At 39.9% G+C, this 18472-nt stretch overlaps 1 protein-coding gene across 15 annotated transcripts in view; it reads left to right on the top strand.

Annotated features, from left to right (window-relative positions):
* The window catches only part of LOC142497176 (HEAT repeat-containing protein 5B-like), a 63096-nt gene extending 54549 nt beyond the window's left edge, over positions 1 to 8547 (top strand). For 14 of the 15 annotated variants that reach the window (XM_075604639.1, XM_075604684.1, XM_075604692.1 and 11 more), the window contains 5 exons: positions 1524 to 1633; positions 2012 to 2175; positions 2962 to 3137; positions 4742 to 4847; positions 5183 to 8547. In XM_075604639.1, coding sequence (XP_075460754.1) covers positions 1524 to 1633; positions 2012 to 2175; positions 2962 to 3137; positions 4742 to 4847; positions 5183 to 5296 — 670 coding nt within the window. In that variant the 3' untranslated portion in view covers positions 5297 to 8547. The remainder of the gene's footprint in view (positions 1 to 1523; positions 1634 to 2011; positions 2176 to 2961; positions 3138 to 4741; positions 4848 to 5182) is intronic. The other variant, XR_012802201.1, reaches the window with a different exon arrangement.
* Positions 8548 to 18472: the final 9925 nt, after the last annotated feature.

The raw sequence follows: 18472 nt of genomic DNA, 5'->3' as shown, positions 1-18472 counted from the left end.
GGACAGCCGTCAGGGGGGCGCAGGGAAAAAAGTTTGCGCCCCCCTGGACTAGATTGCATTTTATTATAAATGCTACCCTCTCACACTGCTTGAATATAGAATATACCATTCTGTTTTTATTGATCACCGCCTGTAACATTATAAAGTAAATATATTAATGAGCAATTTTTGAACTGCAGACCATTCCAAATATATATTGTCCCTGAAACTGAAGTTACATTGCTATCGGAAAATATAGGTCTATTCACACTACTAAACTGGGTGAAAAAAGCTTTTAGGAGATTATTTTAATTAAATTATTGGCACCAATCACAAGTTAGTGTCATTTTTTTTTTCCCCTTCTATTCTTTTCTAAATGACAAAAGTAGTTTTGAAATGACCTGTGTGGCTGATAATACTGTGATGTCACCAATGTTTGTTTACATCTGACATGTGGTATCACAATACACATGTGTTACCAGAGGCACACAGGTGTGCTCCACTATTATTTTATAGAATATATTATTTTGCCACATCCGCATATAATTGGTTAGAAGAGAAAAGTATTCTTGTTCGTACTGTGTGTCCTGCAAAGTGTTTTTAGGCGTTTGGAAAAAATGGGTTAGGTTAAACCAGTAGTTCACAGCCATACTGTATCCCTAAGGAACCACAGATACAACAGATATATTTACTAACTAGTTTTCTGCCATGCGGAAGACTAGTTGGTTCTGTTCATGTGTTCACAACAACAGATTTCTACCTACCCTCTTAATAATGGAGTCACCTACCACCACAGACTTTTTTGTTCTGAGTATCCTGTCCTCTGTGCTGGATGAACAATTTCCCGGGCTGCTAAAGGAATCGGTCTCCCCAGCCTTGCCATTCCTGCCATGACACACCTAATATCTTCACTCAATCTGGCAAATCTATTGGGATCTGTCAACTCAGAACTGGCCTGCCTCTCCCTATTGCCCCTGCTTCTTCTTCTGTTACCCAGCTACCTACCTGTTCCTCACTCACAGCTCCACCATCTGCAACACTAGTCCCAGCTAGGGCTTGCTTTGTGAGCACTAAACTCTGTTAAAGATTGTCAATGGCCCTCAATGTTGCAAATTGCCTCTTCAGATTAGCAATCTGAGACGCCAAAGAAACCACCTGCTCACACTTGCCACCGCTGTATGGTCCCTGGAACAGCTGCTCCAAGGGACCAGTACACTGTTTTTTTTTGTTTTGTTTTTTTTTAACCCGATTGTGCCAGTCACATCTGAATGAATTTGGTGTAAATATTATTAGAATATAATCTGATGCTACTGGAAGCTTGGTCCAGCTACTGTGCCTTGAAGACAGAGTTACGAACCAATGAATGAAACTGTTGAAGCTGTGCTCAAACATCTAATAAACCTGTTGACTATTCAAGATAGTTTAGATTTTTTTTTATTTTTAGTTGCAATAAGAGAGCCTGGTTCGGTATAAACTGTCCTTCTGAAATCATTTATTGTGTTTAATGCAAACTTTTTATTTCCCCTCTTGATTTAACTCTATAGCATCCTTTCTGTAATTAAAGCACATGGGACACATCTAAAGGCAAGTGCTGCAATGGTCCGTCTGAGGCTGTATGACATTTTGGCTTTGTTGCCCCCCAAGACGTATGAAGGTAAAGATAACCTCTTAATGTTCTCTTTTTTTAAGAATGGCTAAGTTGATATAGAAAACTTGGTGGACTTCTAGCTCCAGGATCTTAACTGGGAACAACAATGTTTTTGAGCCTCAGGAAGAAACAATAAAATGTGACAAGATACTCGTATTGGAATTGTCATTCTCAACTTCTTGTTTTTGACCTTGGTATTCACGAATAAAGGTCCCTACCCCTCTCCTCTCCCCCCCCCCCACCCAGTTCTCACATCCTGTGTGATAGGAACATAGAATGAGCCTCTAATTTGTATCTGCAATGGTATTTTGTTTTAATTTATTAACAGTTTTCTTATCTCTTCTAAATATTCATGTATACCTAAATATCCATTCTTTTGTATAGGAAACTTCAACGTGCTTCTTCGTGAGCTAGTGGCAGAGTTCACCTTAACCGACAACTCTTCCAATACCACCACATCCCTCCTCCGCTCTCTGTGTCACTATGATGACAGTGTGCTGCTTGGCTCGTGGCTGCAGGAGACTGACCACAAATCCATTGAAGATCAGGTATGGGATTGATGTGGAGTGACAAACAATATTTCTCACCCCCCTCCCCCTACAAAAGGTAGCGAATGATCTTGATTGTTGCATGATCAGTGTGGTCCCAAATTGAACGAACCAAGTTAAAGCTGGGTTATGCCTTCACAAAACAATGGTACCGAAATGAGTGTTAAATTATTTTTGTAAGCTTATTGTGAAAAGGCACTGTCGCTGGAAGTGTATGATGGGGTTTACTACCCTTATTTCTGCTTACATTTCCAGTTTCCCAGTTTGTCATTTGACTCAGTGGGCATGTATAATTCTGGTTATTTTACCCCTGTGATGGAACAGACCAGATTGGGTCATCCCCCTTTCAGCGTTCGTATTTTAGAATTCTTTATAATTATTCCTATTCTTTCGCCCTCATTGGGCGAGCTGCTCACGTGACGCATCAGTGAGCAGCTATATCAAATTTGGTTGTCTCGCCAAGCAGGTAAGCGCCACGCTCGCTCACGCTGGCCACACACATTGCAGCAATGTGTTTCATCGCGGCCAGCGGGAGCGCCCGCTCAGCGCCACCCTGGACAAGGCCTAAGACTTGTCTTTGGCTTGTTTCTTGTAAGGTCAGTCTTATTTTTCCCAGTTGGCTGTACAGCTTCCATCTTAAGACCAGAGAATTGTTTTCTCATTGGTTGGTACAGTACTCGCAACCTTCAAGGGGGGGGAGGGGGCAGAGAGGGTTTATGGGGGATTGTGACACAGATGTTTTATTCTGTTGCTGCTTTTATTAATTGATATTTGCATGTTGTGCAGCTGCAGCCCAACAGTGCATCTGGAAGTGGGGCTTTAGAACATGACCCTTCCTCAATATATCTGCGCATCCCAGCCGGAGAAGCTGTGCCTGGCCCCCTCCCGCTAGGAGTGTCTGTGATCGATGCTTCTGTGGCTCTCTTTGGGGTGGTGTTCCCTCACGTGTCATCCAAGCACAGGTCAGTGTGGCATTTCAATTTGCGGCAGCAAATTGGGAAGCAGTTGCTAAAGCAACTGGGTCACTTTCAGGTGAGTGTTACTGAAGGCAGAGTTTCTGCAAAGGAGACGTCCTAGCAAAATGTGATGCTAGTTCAAGCTCTAATCCAGGGGTGCGCAAACTGGGGGGTGTGCCCCCTAGGGGGGACGTCGTGTTTACACAGGCCCAGTGCTTCCCCGAATGCATTTAAATGAAATGCTAGGGGGCCGCACAAGGCCTCTGTAAATTCCCTTACCTTGATTTGGCTTCCAGCAATATGACTCGATGGCAACCCGGCGTCAAATGACGCTGTGGGGTCACGTGACGTTGTGTTGCTATGGCAACATGACGTCACATGACTCTGCTTCGTCATTTGATGCCGGAGCCGAGTGGGAGGAGGGTGGGGGGGCGTGAGCAGGGGGGAGATCAGGCCTATTCTCCGTTCTGGAAGAACATTTAGAGCATCAATTTAAAAACATAATTTCTTGTTGTATTTCAAAAAAAAATCTCTCTTGCCGTTGAATTTTAATATTGTTTTATTTTAATGTTCTGTGTTTTTGTTTTGTTTTTAAACAATACCTTTTGCAGGTTTTTTTTTCCTGCAATGTTGACACGTTCAAATTTGCTCCTACTTTGCGTTCAGCTATGTAACTCTTAACATTGGCATTTATAAAACAAAGCCCAGTTACTAAATATATATATATATATATATATATTTCTCAAAAGAATTGGTGTGCACACCTGTAACACCTCCAAATTACACGTGAGAATAATATAACATGTAATAGTGCTCCTAGTAGGTGCTGCTTATTATCTAAGGTCCCACAAGATCCTCAAGAGAGAAATATAAAGAGAAATGACAGAAGCGCAAATAACTAGGAAAAAGATATACATACTAAATAAATAGTAAAAAGGGAAAATGAAGACTATTCTACTAAGTCGAAATCAGAGGTGAATGTCCAATTCAATGAACAGAGAAGAAAACCGGTCCTGAAAATTAATAATAGCACAATATGGTGAAGTACTGTAAAAAAAAGCTTTACTACCCAAAAATAAAATTCCACTTACAATCTGGCAGAGTAAAATCGCGCTGTGAGCAACATCCCAATACAGCAATCTGCTCCATGTCGGCTGACGCCGCTTGTTCGGATGGTAAGTAGTCTCTGGTCACACAGCACGCTCTGTCGATTCAGACCACCTAGTCACCAGTCGATTAAGTTAGGGGGCGTGACGGGGCCTGTGCATTGGAGTTGATGCAACTACAGACACAGCTGTGAGGTTTCCACTCCAATGCACAGGCGCCGTCACTCCCCCTGATGTAATCGACTGGTGACGAGGTGGTACGCACAACTTCAGCTTGCCCCGGTGCCGGGAAACAATTACTCTTGCTACATCTGTATAATGTGGTCTCCTTTTTCATTACTTGGCCATTTTGTTCAGCTGCTGCTGCAATTCCTGCTTTCTCATTGTGCCTACGGGTAGTAATAATAAATGATGGATATGAAATGAATGGTCTGTTTAGTGTCGAATTTTGCTGTGTAAGACCCATTGCAACAAGTTGCTGTTGTGTTTTTGTGTTTATTACAGGCTGCAAATGTTGGATCATTTTGCTGAATGTGTCAAGCAAGCTAAAGGAGTTCGCCAGCAGGCTGTGCAGCTGAATATTTTCACAGCTGTGCTTAGTGCACTAAAGGTAGGGACAATACCATACTGATAAATAACATGTAAAATGTACATATGTTTATCACCTCTCTCTGTGATGCACAGAGGATATTTCAAGAATGTAAGGTTTTCTTTGAGGCTTACAGCTCATAACCTGTGTATCGTCTACATACTTTCAATCTATACATTTTATTTCACTTTTAGTGGCAATCAGTGATACCCCTAGGTTAAGCTCCCATTCTAGATCAACATACAAACAGGAAGGGTCTTGAACGTAAATGGAAAACTCCTCTGCACAATCCACAGGAATAATGAGGGAGCAGTGTATTTTTTTAAGTTCCAAATTATTTTCAATCTTTTTTACAGGCCTACAGAAGTAGCCAGTGTAACATCACCCGGCAGCAGGAAATCTCTCCATGGGGGATCCATCAAAAACAAAAAAGTTACCACCACCCTCCCCCCACACACAGAGAGCCATAGCTTTTATGGAGCAACAGCATTTTGCTTTTCTTCGTCCGGCTCTGGCGACAGTCTGGCTACATCTGTACAACAGATGAACAAATGGATAGATATTTCGTTATCACAATAATTTAAACTCGTACTGACACAATGATTATATTGTAACATTACATGCAGTAAAATTGGCTAATTTAAAATTACTATTTTTACTAACATGATACCAGTTTAATTGTTATTGATTATATTGAAACATACCTTACCCACATGTAGGACAAAGATAGGGCGGCACTCTGTATTTCTCAGACAGTAAAAAAATTGTTTCCTCATGAGTACATCACAAAGGATTTCAGAATTTTTCCACTAGGCTGTGACAACTGTGCTGAATAGCATAAAAGAGAAATGTATTCATGCATCCTTAAAATCGATCAAGAAACTTCTCAACAGGTTTCAATGCGCATTGTCAGTGGATGTCCGGTTGCTACAAATATCACATGATATTTATTGTCAAAATGTCAAGAGCTAAAAAAAATTATGTTTTGATTTTTGTTTTGGTTGTAAAATATTTTCGTGTTTTGGTTTGACAAAAATTCCATTTGGACCGTGTCCATCCTTAGTATATACAGATGTAGTAAGGTTTATTGCATTAAAGTGGGATATTCTGCGTTATAGTGTGATATGTTATCAGCAGGAGCAATTAAATCTTCTACATCTGTTCTAACCTGGGTGGATTTTTTAACAGGATGACAAGATCCTAGATGAACAACGCACACATTTTTACAGATGACGTTAGAAATTTTAGCGGAAGCAACAAAAAATGTAGTAATAAAGTTCAAATGTATTGAATTATGAGATGATACTTTGTCAGGGCTCCCTGCTTTTGGTCCATCCAATTGAGAAAATATACTGTATACGGGAGATCGGTTTGTAAGGTTTATTTCCCATCTGAGAAATACAGAGTAACATCGTCATATTTGCACTGCAAGTGGGTAAGGTTAGTTTGGTATGACCATGAGCATTATACTACTATGAATCTGCACTGCTCCTTGCCTGAACTGTTAAAGCACAATTTTCAGCATAGAGATCATTAATATTTTTTGGCTGGTTTGCATATGGTACATTAGTAGTTTGCCCATATTCTAGATACAAATGAAAGCAACAATATTGCAGTTTGAAGATACACTAAGGCCTTGGGAAATGGGAATTGTAACTTAAATAATAAAGCCTGCTCTATTAAAAAAGTTATCTCAACCGGTTACGGTATCAAGAAGTATTATGGAAATATATGTAACATTGCAAGAGGCAAGTTGCGGTTTGCATGGTAATTTAATTTTGAATAGCTTACTTTTACTGTATGTGCGCTACCTGAAAGATACATTAGTATGTACTTTTGTTTTCAACTACAGCCTAAATTAACTCAAATTAGACCTGTGATACCATAAAGAATTCAAATTATCCTTTCAGCACATGTGATATCAAGTATCTGGTGAGCTGTACCAATCTCCAGCAAAGTGAAAAGTAATTCAAATAGTTATTCTGTTTTTTGTCAACTTTTTAAATATATGTTATTGTTTATGTTCTCTAGACGGCATAGACATGCATCATATGAGATGTTTGAGTCTGGAATTCATTATGCCTGGGAACTATATTAGTATCTCGTTATTGTGAACTTATTTTGCTTTACCTTTATCAGCGTATGTGATTGAGAGGAGATAAGAAGTAGAAATATGTGAAAGTTGGAGGATTTTTGAAATTCATCAAAAGCATCAATTATGAATATCTTACTTAGAAAGCATCTTGACACCAACTTTCACAAGAAAGTTTTTCTGCCAGTTCTGTGGTGGCATATAATGTATCTCCATTTGCTTGATATACTGTATCTCCATATGCTTCCTATACTGTACCTCAATGTGTGTCATATACTGTGCCTTCATGATCTTCATATACTGTATCTCCATATGCTTCATATACTGTATCTCCATGTACTTAATAATTATACCTCCATGGGCTTCTGATTCTATACAGTATCTCATTGTGCTTCCCATACGGTACCTTCAAGTGCTTCCAATATTGTACATTATGTGCTTCCTATAGTGTACCTCCATATGCTTCCTATACTGTACCTCCATGTGCTTAGTATACTGTACCAACATGTACTTCCTATACTGTACCTCCATGTTCTTCATATACTGTACCTCCATGTGCTTCCTGTACCGCTCCTGCATGTACTTCCTATACTGTATTTCCATGTGCTTTATATGCCCCAAACCCACCTTAGCAAACTTGACACCCTCTACAATTCAATTTGTCATTTCGTTCTCCAATGCAACTACAACACACATCACTGCGAAATGCTCAAAGAACTAGATTGGTCATCACTCGAGTCTAGGTGCAAAGTTCACCTTTTCTGTCTTGCCTTCAAATACTTTCTGGTCAAGCTATCTATGTGAACAAGCTCCTCACCCCTACCACATGCAGCACTTATCATCTGAGATCAGACTCCAAAAGACTGTTCATGGTCCCAAGGCTCAACAAAGTATCCGGCCGCACCTCCTTCTCTTACCGTGCACCCCAAAACGGGAAAAACATACTGGAGACTCTCACATCCGCCACCAGTCTAAGTTCTTTCAAAACTAAGGCTGTCTCACATTTTAATCTGGTCTGTAACTGTTACATAAGCTTATAATATACATCTTCTCTAACTGTGCATGCAATCTATTGTACAGTATATAATGTATACCCTGTTCATTTATGTAACTGTATTTGTAACCATGTATTATTTGTCATATTAACTATGTCCAGGACATACTTGAAAACGAGAGGTAACTCTCAATGTATTACTTCCTGGTAAAACATTTTATAAATAAATAAATAAAATAATACAGTGCAGTACATCCATATGCTTTATATGCTGTACCTCCATGTGGTTCCTATACTGTAACTCCATGTGATTCCTTACAGCACCTCCCATGTGCGTCATATACTGTACCTCCATGTGCTTCCTATACTGCTCCTCCATGTATTTCCATGTGCTTCAAATACTGTACATACATTTATTTATTTATTTATTTATTTATGGGAAAGGGTACTATGTTTTTCCCCACCAATCTAATGAATCGTTTTATGATCATTGTGTTCTACCTTTGGCACCCTGGCATAAATATACTTTATTGATGTTTCCCAGCAATCTGCATTCAAGTTTACTCAAATTAAATACATAAAACATACACAATGTGAAATAAAATTGTAAATTAAATCAGTGGGTTTTGACCTTATGATTTTTAGTTTTTTTTACATTGTTATGTTAAAGCTTGGGTTATGTCGAGATGTAAAAAATGATGGTCTTTAATATGGGCATTTTTTTTAGTTGATTTTTGACAATGGAGAAATTACACAATCTGTCTGATTCATTAGTAAATGATTTGCAGATCCCCATAGTTTAAACTCCCTGCTCAGATATATTGAATTATTATACTGACTATATTTAGGAACTTTACGCAAGAAAAACATTTCTGACTAATACTTGATAACAGTATACATTCCAAATTTACATATAACAAACTCAAATAATTATTAGTTTATGATATCTAGTGGTACCAATGTACTTTAATTCAAATTGCACACACTGAAAAATACAGCACTTGTTCTAGACCAGGGGTGCGCAAAGTTTCTGCGCTGCGCCCCCCTGCCTCCCAGCCCCGGCACTTGCCCCCTCCCCCCTTTCGTGTGAACCGGCGTCAAATGACGCCACGGGTCATGTGACATTACGTCACGTGACCCCGCTGCGTCATTTGATGCCGCATTGCCATGGCGATGCGTCCAGAAGCCAGCTGAATCCCGGTAAATTTAAGTTGCAGAGGCCTCACGCGGTCCGCCGGCATTTAATTTAAAAGCCTAGGGGAAGAGCGTGGGGCCTCTGAAACCCTCTGCGCCCCCCAAAAAAATCCCGCGCCCCCCCCCCAGTTTGCGCACCCCTGTTCTAGACAAAGAGTTTTCAATGCATTCAATTCATTTTTTAACACCACAAGAGTAGGAAGCTAAAGTCACATGTTCAAGGTCATACAAAGCTGGCATTGGGCCTAAAAAAAGTAATTAAGAGCAATATAGTTATAGTATCTAAAAGGAGGGACATTATTTGCCATAAACAAAGGAAGACATAGTCACTTATAAAAAAAAAAATACAATAGGTCACTGCAATAACACAAAAGTCAGCTAATAATAACTCCAGGAGTCAGAGCCAACATACACTATGGTTTAGGAGTGGTACTGAGATTGCCACAGAGACTTCAGCTCATTTACACCATACATTTGTGATGTGAGTAATTTTGTAAACATAGCAAAGGAAGTGCATTTTTAATATGTTACAACCAATAGTTTTAGCACATGGTTAAGCCTTTTCTATATTGCTCATATCTGTATTCTGTGCTATAAATACAGTGGCGGCCGATCTGAGTCTAAAATGGCTAGATCAGCGGCTCTCAGATTATCCCGGTTAGGTGCGTTTTTTTGTCATTTTCACCCGGAGTGAACTGCGTTATTTTCGCGCTTGTGATATTAGCATTTTATTCTCGCTGTCTGCAATACTGCAATGCCGTGTAAAAACTCAGGGGAGCTGTTGTCTTGGAAGTCTAATACCTTTGCGGTTCAACATACGTCAGTACACAGTCTGTGTGCGCGCGCAGTAATTGTAAATTTGCATATTTAAAGTATACATGCATTTGCAGTGCTGTGCTGCTGTATGGTATGTCACATTTGAAAATTGTTGAAACGCATAGGTGTGTACAGTACTGTAACAGTGTCACATTTCGGCATATACAGCGCTCTCCCCTCGCTCAGGATAATTAACTAAACTGCAGGGTATTTCAACTTCTTATCTTCTGTGCAATGCAGTACATCTCTCCCACACCATTCCTTTGAAATGGTGTCTGGTTTCAATCACATCCCTGCTTGACAGCAGGAATTTACTGCACATGTGCCTGCAACTTCGCCCACCACTGCTTGCTTGCCTGAGTGAGTGAGTGACCAAAAAAAAAATTAAAAATTAAAAAAAAAAATTATTGTAATTTTTTTTTCTCCACAAGCCTGCAAAACCTATCTTACTGTATTATGATATTCAATTTGTGCTTTTGACTGCGACCCTGTGCGTTTGACTGCACATGGTTGATTTGTGTGCTTTTTACGTACTGTATTTGGGGGTGTATTATTATGATGAATTGCCTTTTGGAATCAAAGTATGACTTTAGCTTTGAACTTCATGCAGCTGTACCCTGCAGCCCCCTCCCCCACGAACGCTAGCTCAAGGATTTGAAATTCCACGGAGTCGTTAATTTTCTGAATCTTGCCATTGTGTTCTTAATCCGTCCATAGCCGACCTACAAAGCCTCACTGCGCCTGCGTGTAATCCTTTTAGAGATGGGAGCTAGCTGCTAACTGCGCATGAGTCACCCAACCCCCCCCCCCTCTCCACAGAGTCATTAATTTTCTGAATCTTGCCATTGTGTTCTTAATCCGTCCATAGCCAACCTACAAAGCCTCACTGCGCCTGCGTGTAATCCTTTTAGAGATGGGAGCTAGCTGCTTACTGCGCATGAGTCACCCAAACCCCCCCCCCCTCTCCACAGAGTCGTTAATTTACTGAATCTTGCCATTGTGTTCTGAATCCGTCCATAGCCGACCTACAAAGCCTCACTGCGCCTGCGTGTAATTCTCTTTGAGATGCGCCTGTAACATTACCCACCACTGCTTGCTTGAGTGCCCCCCAAAAAATTATTTTATCCACAAGCCTGCAAAAACAATCTTGATATTACGATATTAAATCTGTGCATTTGCCAGCACATGGTTTATTTGTGTGCTTTTTATGTACTGTATTTGGGGGGTGTAGCGATCAAATTACAGTATTATGATGAACTGCCTTTTGAAATTACTGTACTCTACAGTACAGTATGTTATTTCTTTGAACTGCTGCACAACTAATCCTTCATCCCTCCCCCACGCACACACAAACTCTTATCGACAGACACCTCCACAGAGTCATTCATTTTCTGAAGTTAGTTAGTCATTGTGTTTTTAATCCATCTCTAGCCGGGCGTCAATCGCCTCACTGCGCCTGCGTGTACTCTAATCCTTTTAGAGATGGGAGCTTGCTGCTTACTGCGCCTGAGTCACCCAACCCCCTCTCTCCACAGAGTCATTAATTTTCTGAATATTGCCATTGTGTTCTTAATCCATCCATAGCCGAGCTACAAAGCCTCAGTGCGCCTGCGTGTAATCACCCCCCCCCCCCCCCACCCTTTGAGGCTTTGTTTACGGTAACGCTTTGGAAAATCCCTTCTCGATTTTGAAATGTGAGAATTGAGAGTTAAAAAAAACCATTAACTGATTCATTGGTGTACTGTAGGGGTGGGGGAAAGGGTTGTGGTTGTTGTAAATGATTATGACTAGCAGGAATGTGAATAAATATTTATTTTATCAGGAACCAAAAAATACAAATATAAAAATAATCATGAATAATACATAATGCAGTCTTTATTAAGTTATTTTGGCAGATTGAAATTGGATAAACATTTAGAAAACATTTCTAAAACATGGGGAAACATGAATAATGCACATTTATAAGAATATTATTTAATAATATATACTGTAATGTATAATATATATATATATATAGTAATATTATTTTTTCCGTCTTTATCTTGTTCCTCATTCTGTGTACAGTACAGTAGTTCATTGAAAGAGGAGAGGTTTTGTGTACATCATTACTGCTGTTTATATACTGTACATTTTACTGTACAAACAGATTAGACTGGACACAAAACCCCACCTCCCCCCAGGCTACCCTTTTTTCCTGAAACGACAAGAAAACAAAAAATTAGTGCAGTTATGTGCGTACTGTATTATGGCATTGTGTGATGTGTAGTACTACTATAGATGGCAGGTGCAGCTTTGTATGGAAAGAAAAAAATTGAGCAGTTAGTAGGCAGTTACTGTAGTACTGTCAAACTAGTCTATACTGGAACTACTGTATACTCTGACTACTGTTAAATACTATGTACTGTAACCTGATGGCTGGTGCTGCTCTCTGTAAAGAAAAAACTGTAACTACTGTATACTCTGACTATCTGGAAAGAAAAAATCTGTGCCATACTTACCTGTATCATACTGTACTTACAATACTACAGCACAGTACTACTTTCCTGATGCTTGCCCATTACGTGCGATCACAATGGGCAACACAGTGGCAATATGTTCTATATATTTATTGCAGCGTTCCACGATGGGTACATCGTTCCAAAAAACTCATTATGCCTTTCAACAACTCGTCCTTTTTGGAGGGTTTCGCCACTTTCCGGATATGGTCCTTCAGCTGATGCCAGACCATTTCGATCGGATTGAAGTCTGGCGATCTGTCATTGGAAAAAAAGGACAATTAGTTTAAGAGATACAGTACACAGTAAAAACTGTGGGGGAAAAATGAGACACGGTTACCGCACTTACTCTGCTGGCGTCTTGATCCAGTTGATACCGCGCTCAAGGATATGCGCTGTTGACGCGGTGTGCTTCGGATCGTTGTCCTGGTAGAAGCGGTGACCATTCGGGAACTCGCGTGTGATGTATTGCACTATCTCAGGGACAATGTTGTCTTGGAAGAAAGCTTTATTCATGATTCCTATATAAAGAAAAGAAAAGTGCTCAAAAAACTGCGCAATAGTACAGTACAGTGCATACAGTAAGGCTACACTAGTAAAGTACAGTGCATAAGGCTACCTTATATTTCATATAGTTTACCTTGAAAGATGACAATGCATCCTGGTCCACGCCTAGAGATGGCACCCCACACATGCAGCTTCACGGGGTGTTTTGGCCGCGGTTTCAAAGATATGTGGCCTTTTTTGTGGAATGCAAAGCTTGCAAATCTCTCCAGCGACACAGTAGACTCGTCAGTGAAGATGCAATCCTGCACACCATCCCACTGTACTGTATACTGTATGTTTCTTTAATAAAGTATATGTTGCGTTTTGTATACTGTATTTTATGAATAAAGAATTTTTTTAATCACAGGTAAGACCATACTGTTGTGCTGAACTGTATTGTACATGTTTTGACCTGCTGTACTTAAATAAAGAAGATGTTGTTGTGTGTTTTTTAACTTGTATTTATACAGAAATGTTTTAACTTGCTGTACACACACACAGGACCTGCACAATTCCAGTCCCTGAGGGCCGCAAACAGGCACTGTTTTCAAGCTTGTCCTGAAAACCGGGCCTGTCTGCTGCCCTCGAGGACTGTACTGGTGCAGACTGTTTTGCACACCATCCCACTGTATATGTTTTGACTTGCCGTTCTTTGATAAAGGAGATGTTGCGGTTTGTATATTTTATGAATAAAGAATTTATTTTTAAAACATGTGACTGTAAACCATACTGACTGACTGTAAATGTTTTTACTTTCTATACATAAATGTTTTCACAACTGTAGCAGTAAACCATACACCTGTTGATGTTTTGAATTGCTGTGCACTTAAAATGTTTCTACATTGTACAGTATTTGTAAATAAATGTTTTTGTACTTACTCCACCAATAAAAAACATGTTGATTTGTTTTACATTGTTCCATTGGCTCCTTTGCTACTGTAACAAAATACAGTGTTTCTAGAATGTACACTACTGTCCAGGCACACTGTACTGTATACTGTAGGCATGCTCAGTACATGAGTATTAAAAAAAATAATAGAAGACACATACAATACTGTACTGTACTGTATGTACTAGCACTGTATAGAAGACACATACTGTATGTACAGTACTGTAATACATGTAGAATAAATGCATAGTTTTTTTTTCCGGGTTTATTACACAGTATACTGTTTATAAAAAAAGTATTGTATACTGTACGGCCGCAAAACATCAGCATAGTGTACACCAGCCACTAAACTGTAGACTCCGGTACGTGGGTTTTTAAATCTGATTCAGTAATGTGCAGGCATTGATACACAAAGCTATATTATCCATCGAAATCCCTCCATTAGCCGTTTTCTTTTCTGAGGAAAAACAAAAATAAAAGTTTTACTGTAATGGTCTAAAGAAGTTCCCAGCCTGTCCCACCAATAATTTTCTCGGGGAGAATCTCCTGTTCACATGCGCATGCGCCTACCGTCGATGTAATGACACTCAAACTGTATGCGTTTCAAGAAGGTTCCTTTGCGCATGCGCCTAGCGTTCCACCAATAGTTCAGTATCTGCAGTACAGTACTGTAGAAGCCGCTCAGCCAATAATATTGCTTACAGGAGAATCGCTTGACTTTTGAAGCGCACCGATATTGATACTGTATTGTCAAAATAAAAAAAACACAGAAAATAATACGGCAACAATACTCACCACAGAATTTCACATTCAGCTGGCGCCGGCGGCGGTCCACTGCCAGTCCAGTGTTCTTGATCATCCACGTCGATAGTTTGCAGCGGGACTAGTCCACCTGTAGTCAGCTGATGAGGCTGGAAATTGCTTAGGTACATGCAAGCTTGATTGAAACTGCACGCGAAATCCGGCTCAGGCTCAGGGTTGTCACTGACGGCGGGACCGTCATTGGAAGCCGGTGCTGGTGCATTGCTTGGCAGCGACTGTCGTTTCTTAGTTGGTTTTAACACGGCCCTTCGCCTTTTGCCGTCTGCTTGATCATAGATACAGGAAAAAGCCGGTGTTACATACCAATACCCTCCAACAAATTATGGCTCAATATGATAAAAACAGGGATCGCTACATAACCTTTTCCTTATTGCACGCTTCCATGTATGAGGAGTTGGCGAAAATTTGTAAAAGTCATAGTTTTCGATAAAATACTGATAAATTTGAACAACTGTTGCCATCTTATCATCTGTTGCATTAATCGCGGCCCATATCAAATACGCGTAACTTCTGTCGGGTTTTTGGAAAATGGGCTGCACTTGAACACTCATGGCGGGCGGGTCTCTGGAGAATACTGTAACCGAAACTGGTCTTTATCTTTCTTTAATATGAAAAGCCTAAATTGATACATTTTTGCAACCTCTTCCTTCAGTCTCAAGGCCAAGTTACAATAGCACAGTGTGGTATCTTTTTTAAATGAAACACCTGCAAGTCAACACATTACTGAAGCGCATGCGCATTACAATTCATGAATATCTGCCATCTGGTGGACACGCGAAGAATTGCAACCTATTAAATCCGAACCATTCTCAATAAACGCATCAACCGCGCGTCAACCGCACATGACCTGTGGCTAAGAACGCAAAAGGAATGCGGCATGCTCCAGGTGAAGTGTGTCCAATTCCAGGAAAAAGCCAGGGAAAAAACGGTGATGTGTTAGACTCAGATGCGCCGCAGCAGTATAAAATATTGTTTTACTTCCAAACTGCATTAGGTTGAAAAAGAAACCAAAAAAAAGTTTTTTTTTGTGCAGTCTATAACAATTTTGTCAAAAAAGGGGGGGGATCCTCCGGCGCGTGGTTCCACTTGTGATTCCGGGACACATGCAAAGTAAAATAAAGAGAGGGACCACAATCAGGGGTGGTTAAGAGACAATAATAAACGTATGAAGTTCTATAGGGAACACACTTACATTTGAACAACAAATCTTCAAATGGGGATGGGGGGGACCTCTTGATGATACCTCAAAATAGGGAAGAGAAGGGAAACAATGTATAACACTGTTTATTAACAACAAATTAAAAAGAGATTGAAATCTAACAAGCGGCCAATAAATAATGGCATAGAGAGGAGGTGTCTCCAGACTCCACAGATCATCCTCCAGAATATTTGGTTGTCTCTTGTGGATTCTGTTCCAGCTGGTAAGATGGTAATGCGAGGATGCAGTTAACAGCAGGGGGGTCTTCCGGAACTCGTGCACAGACCGGATTTCCTCTCGTATCTCCCTTTCAGGAACGTAGTTTCCTGGATCTGCTTCTGTGTCCCCACTGGAGGAAATAAGAGGCTGAAGGAACCCTGAAGCAGATCCAGGAAACTACGTTCCTGAAAGGGAGACCTGCCTGACGTCCACGGAAGCAGAGGATACCACGAGGGGTTCGTGTTACACCAAAGGCGACCAGGACTCAGAAGGCTCCAAGTACAGATTCTCTCCCCTGCATGCATCCTATCTACTTCTAGTAAGTAGGCATTTCATTGAGCTTTGATCATAAGGGCACATTTGGCAACTAGATATACTGCGCAATGTCCTGTTTCTCTGCTCTATGTCATACATCTGCAGGTTGAATATATCGTGAGGAGGACTGTTCACTCTTTGCTCTGTGAACTGTGATTTTGATACCATATATCACCAGATGACCACTCAAGATTGGGAACAATAGTCTGTATATTTGGACTTTAATATCATTTCACATCATTTCACTGTATTTACACATGCGCCAGGTTTATGTCTATTTTTGTATTTATATATCTTGTAACATACTGTATATAAATGGTGTTCTTCTCTCAAATGCTTATCTAACATCTCTAAGTGATGGGAAGTTGGCAATAGGTGTTCAAGAAGAAGTATAGTGGCACTTGTCTAGGTAGGTTTAACCATACTATGAAAACTTGAAAAATATACTTGGCATAAAGTTGGAAAGGTATTTATATACATTCAAATAAGGATGGCTGCCAAGAACGGTAAGGCCACAACCACCAAATATGGAAGTTACCGAAAATCAATGGCCCTCATTTTCCAGAGGCTGGATTGTCCCTGGGCCTGACAGCATTAAGGAACAAGGCATGAAGCAAAAAGTGCTAAGAATCCCCAGAAGTTAAACAAAAGCTGTCATTCAAACCTAAATCTGACAACCGGCAACTGCCGGAATCTCTCCAGTGAAGCAGTGCTGCATGAACTGGAAGACAAAGTTGAAAAGATGAAATGGGATATTCCTGGCTTTACTAAAGTACGAATAAAAGATGAAGGCTGCATTCAGCTCAAATGCAGACACCTATTCTATTACAGAAGTAAAAAAATGGAAGAATTTGTGTAGTAAGCTTCATCATTAACACGAGAACAACTGTGGAGTATGAAAGCTAATGAGAAAGAGAAGCCACAATCCTCATTCAGTTGACAAAGACATACAGGTTCCCAAGCGTATGCCCCAGCATCACGTCACACAGGCTATGAAGGGGAATCTTTTTACTAAGAAATCAACCACTTTAGCAACAAAGGAAATTATCACCTCAAGTTATTTATGGGAGATTTCAATGCAAAGATGGGTGGGTGCCCAGCAGAAAGATGAAGCATCAGTTGGTAAGTATAAAGTAAAAGGAATGAACGTGGAGACAGATTGGTAGAATTTGCACAATGTGAAAACTTTTACATCATGAATTCATAGTTCAAGAAGAATCCAAATAGAAAATGGACATGGAATAGACCCAATGGGATCAAGAATGAAATTGCTTATTTCCTAGCTGACAAGAAACACGTGATTAAAGACTGCAAAATGCTTAATAGTTTTGACAGAAGGAGTGATCACAGATTGGTTAGCTGCAAATTACATCTGAATCCAAAGAAGGAAAGACGAAAACTGTTTAAAAAGAAGACAAAACCAATCAACATCAATAACCTCATGAACAATAGCAGAGAATTTAATCTAGAATTGAAAAATGATTTAATTTTACACAAAATATATGGGGACGCTTTAACAAACAATTATGACGAATTTATGAAGATAGTAATTGCTTTCTGCACATTCAACTACAGAGGAGACAACATGAAATAAAACAATTCCAACATGCAAGAACAAGAATTGAATATGCATATTTGTGTAAGATAATCCGCAAAAATATAATGGAAGATGTAACAAAATTTTACTGCGATACAGTGAAGAAGATTATCGAAGATAATAAAAGCTTAAATAAGACAAAGCAGCGACTTTTGCTTCTTCCCAATCATATCACTGCATTCAAACAAGATGATGGATTAACAATAAAAGACAATGTGCTTATCATAAATGCGTTGAGGACATGAAATTGTACGAGAACACAGAACATGAAATTGTATGAGAACACAGATTATACCCTGTTTTAACTAACAGACGATGTGTGAAAATAAACCATGAATGATGTACCATGCGTACTTCCAGAAGAAGTGGCAAAACTCTCTGCTATATCATCCTGGATGGCCTTAAACTCAACATGGCTAAAACAGAGCTCCTCATACTTCCTCCCAAACCTGGCCCTACTACCTCCTTC

The sequence above is a fragment of the Ascaphus truei genome, chromosome 1 (assembly GCF_040206685.1).
Source record: "Ascaphus truei isolate aAscTru1 chromosome 1, aAscTru1.hap1, whole genome shotgun sequence".
Lineage (NCBI taxonomy): Eukaryota > Metazoa > Chordata > Amphibia > Anura > Ascaphidae > Ascaphus > Ascaphus truei.
Note: the sequence above shows the minus strand (reverse complement) of the source record. Positions and strands in the feature narration are given on the sequence as shown.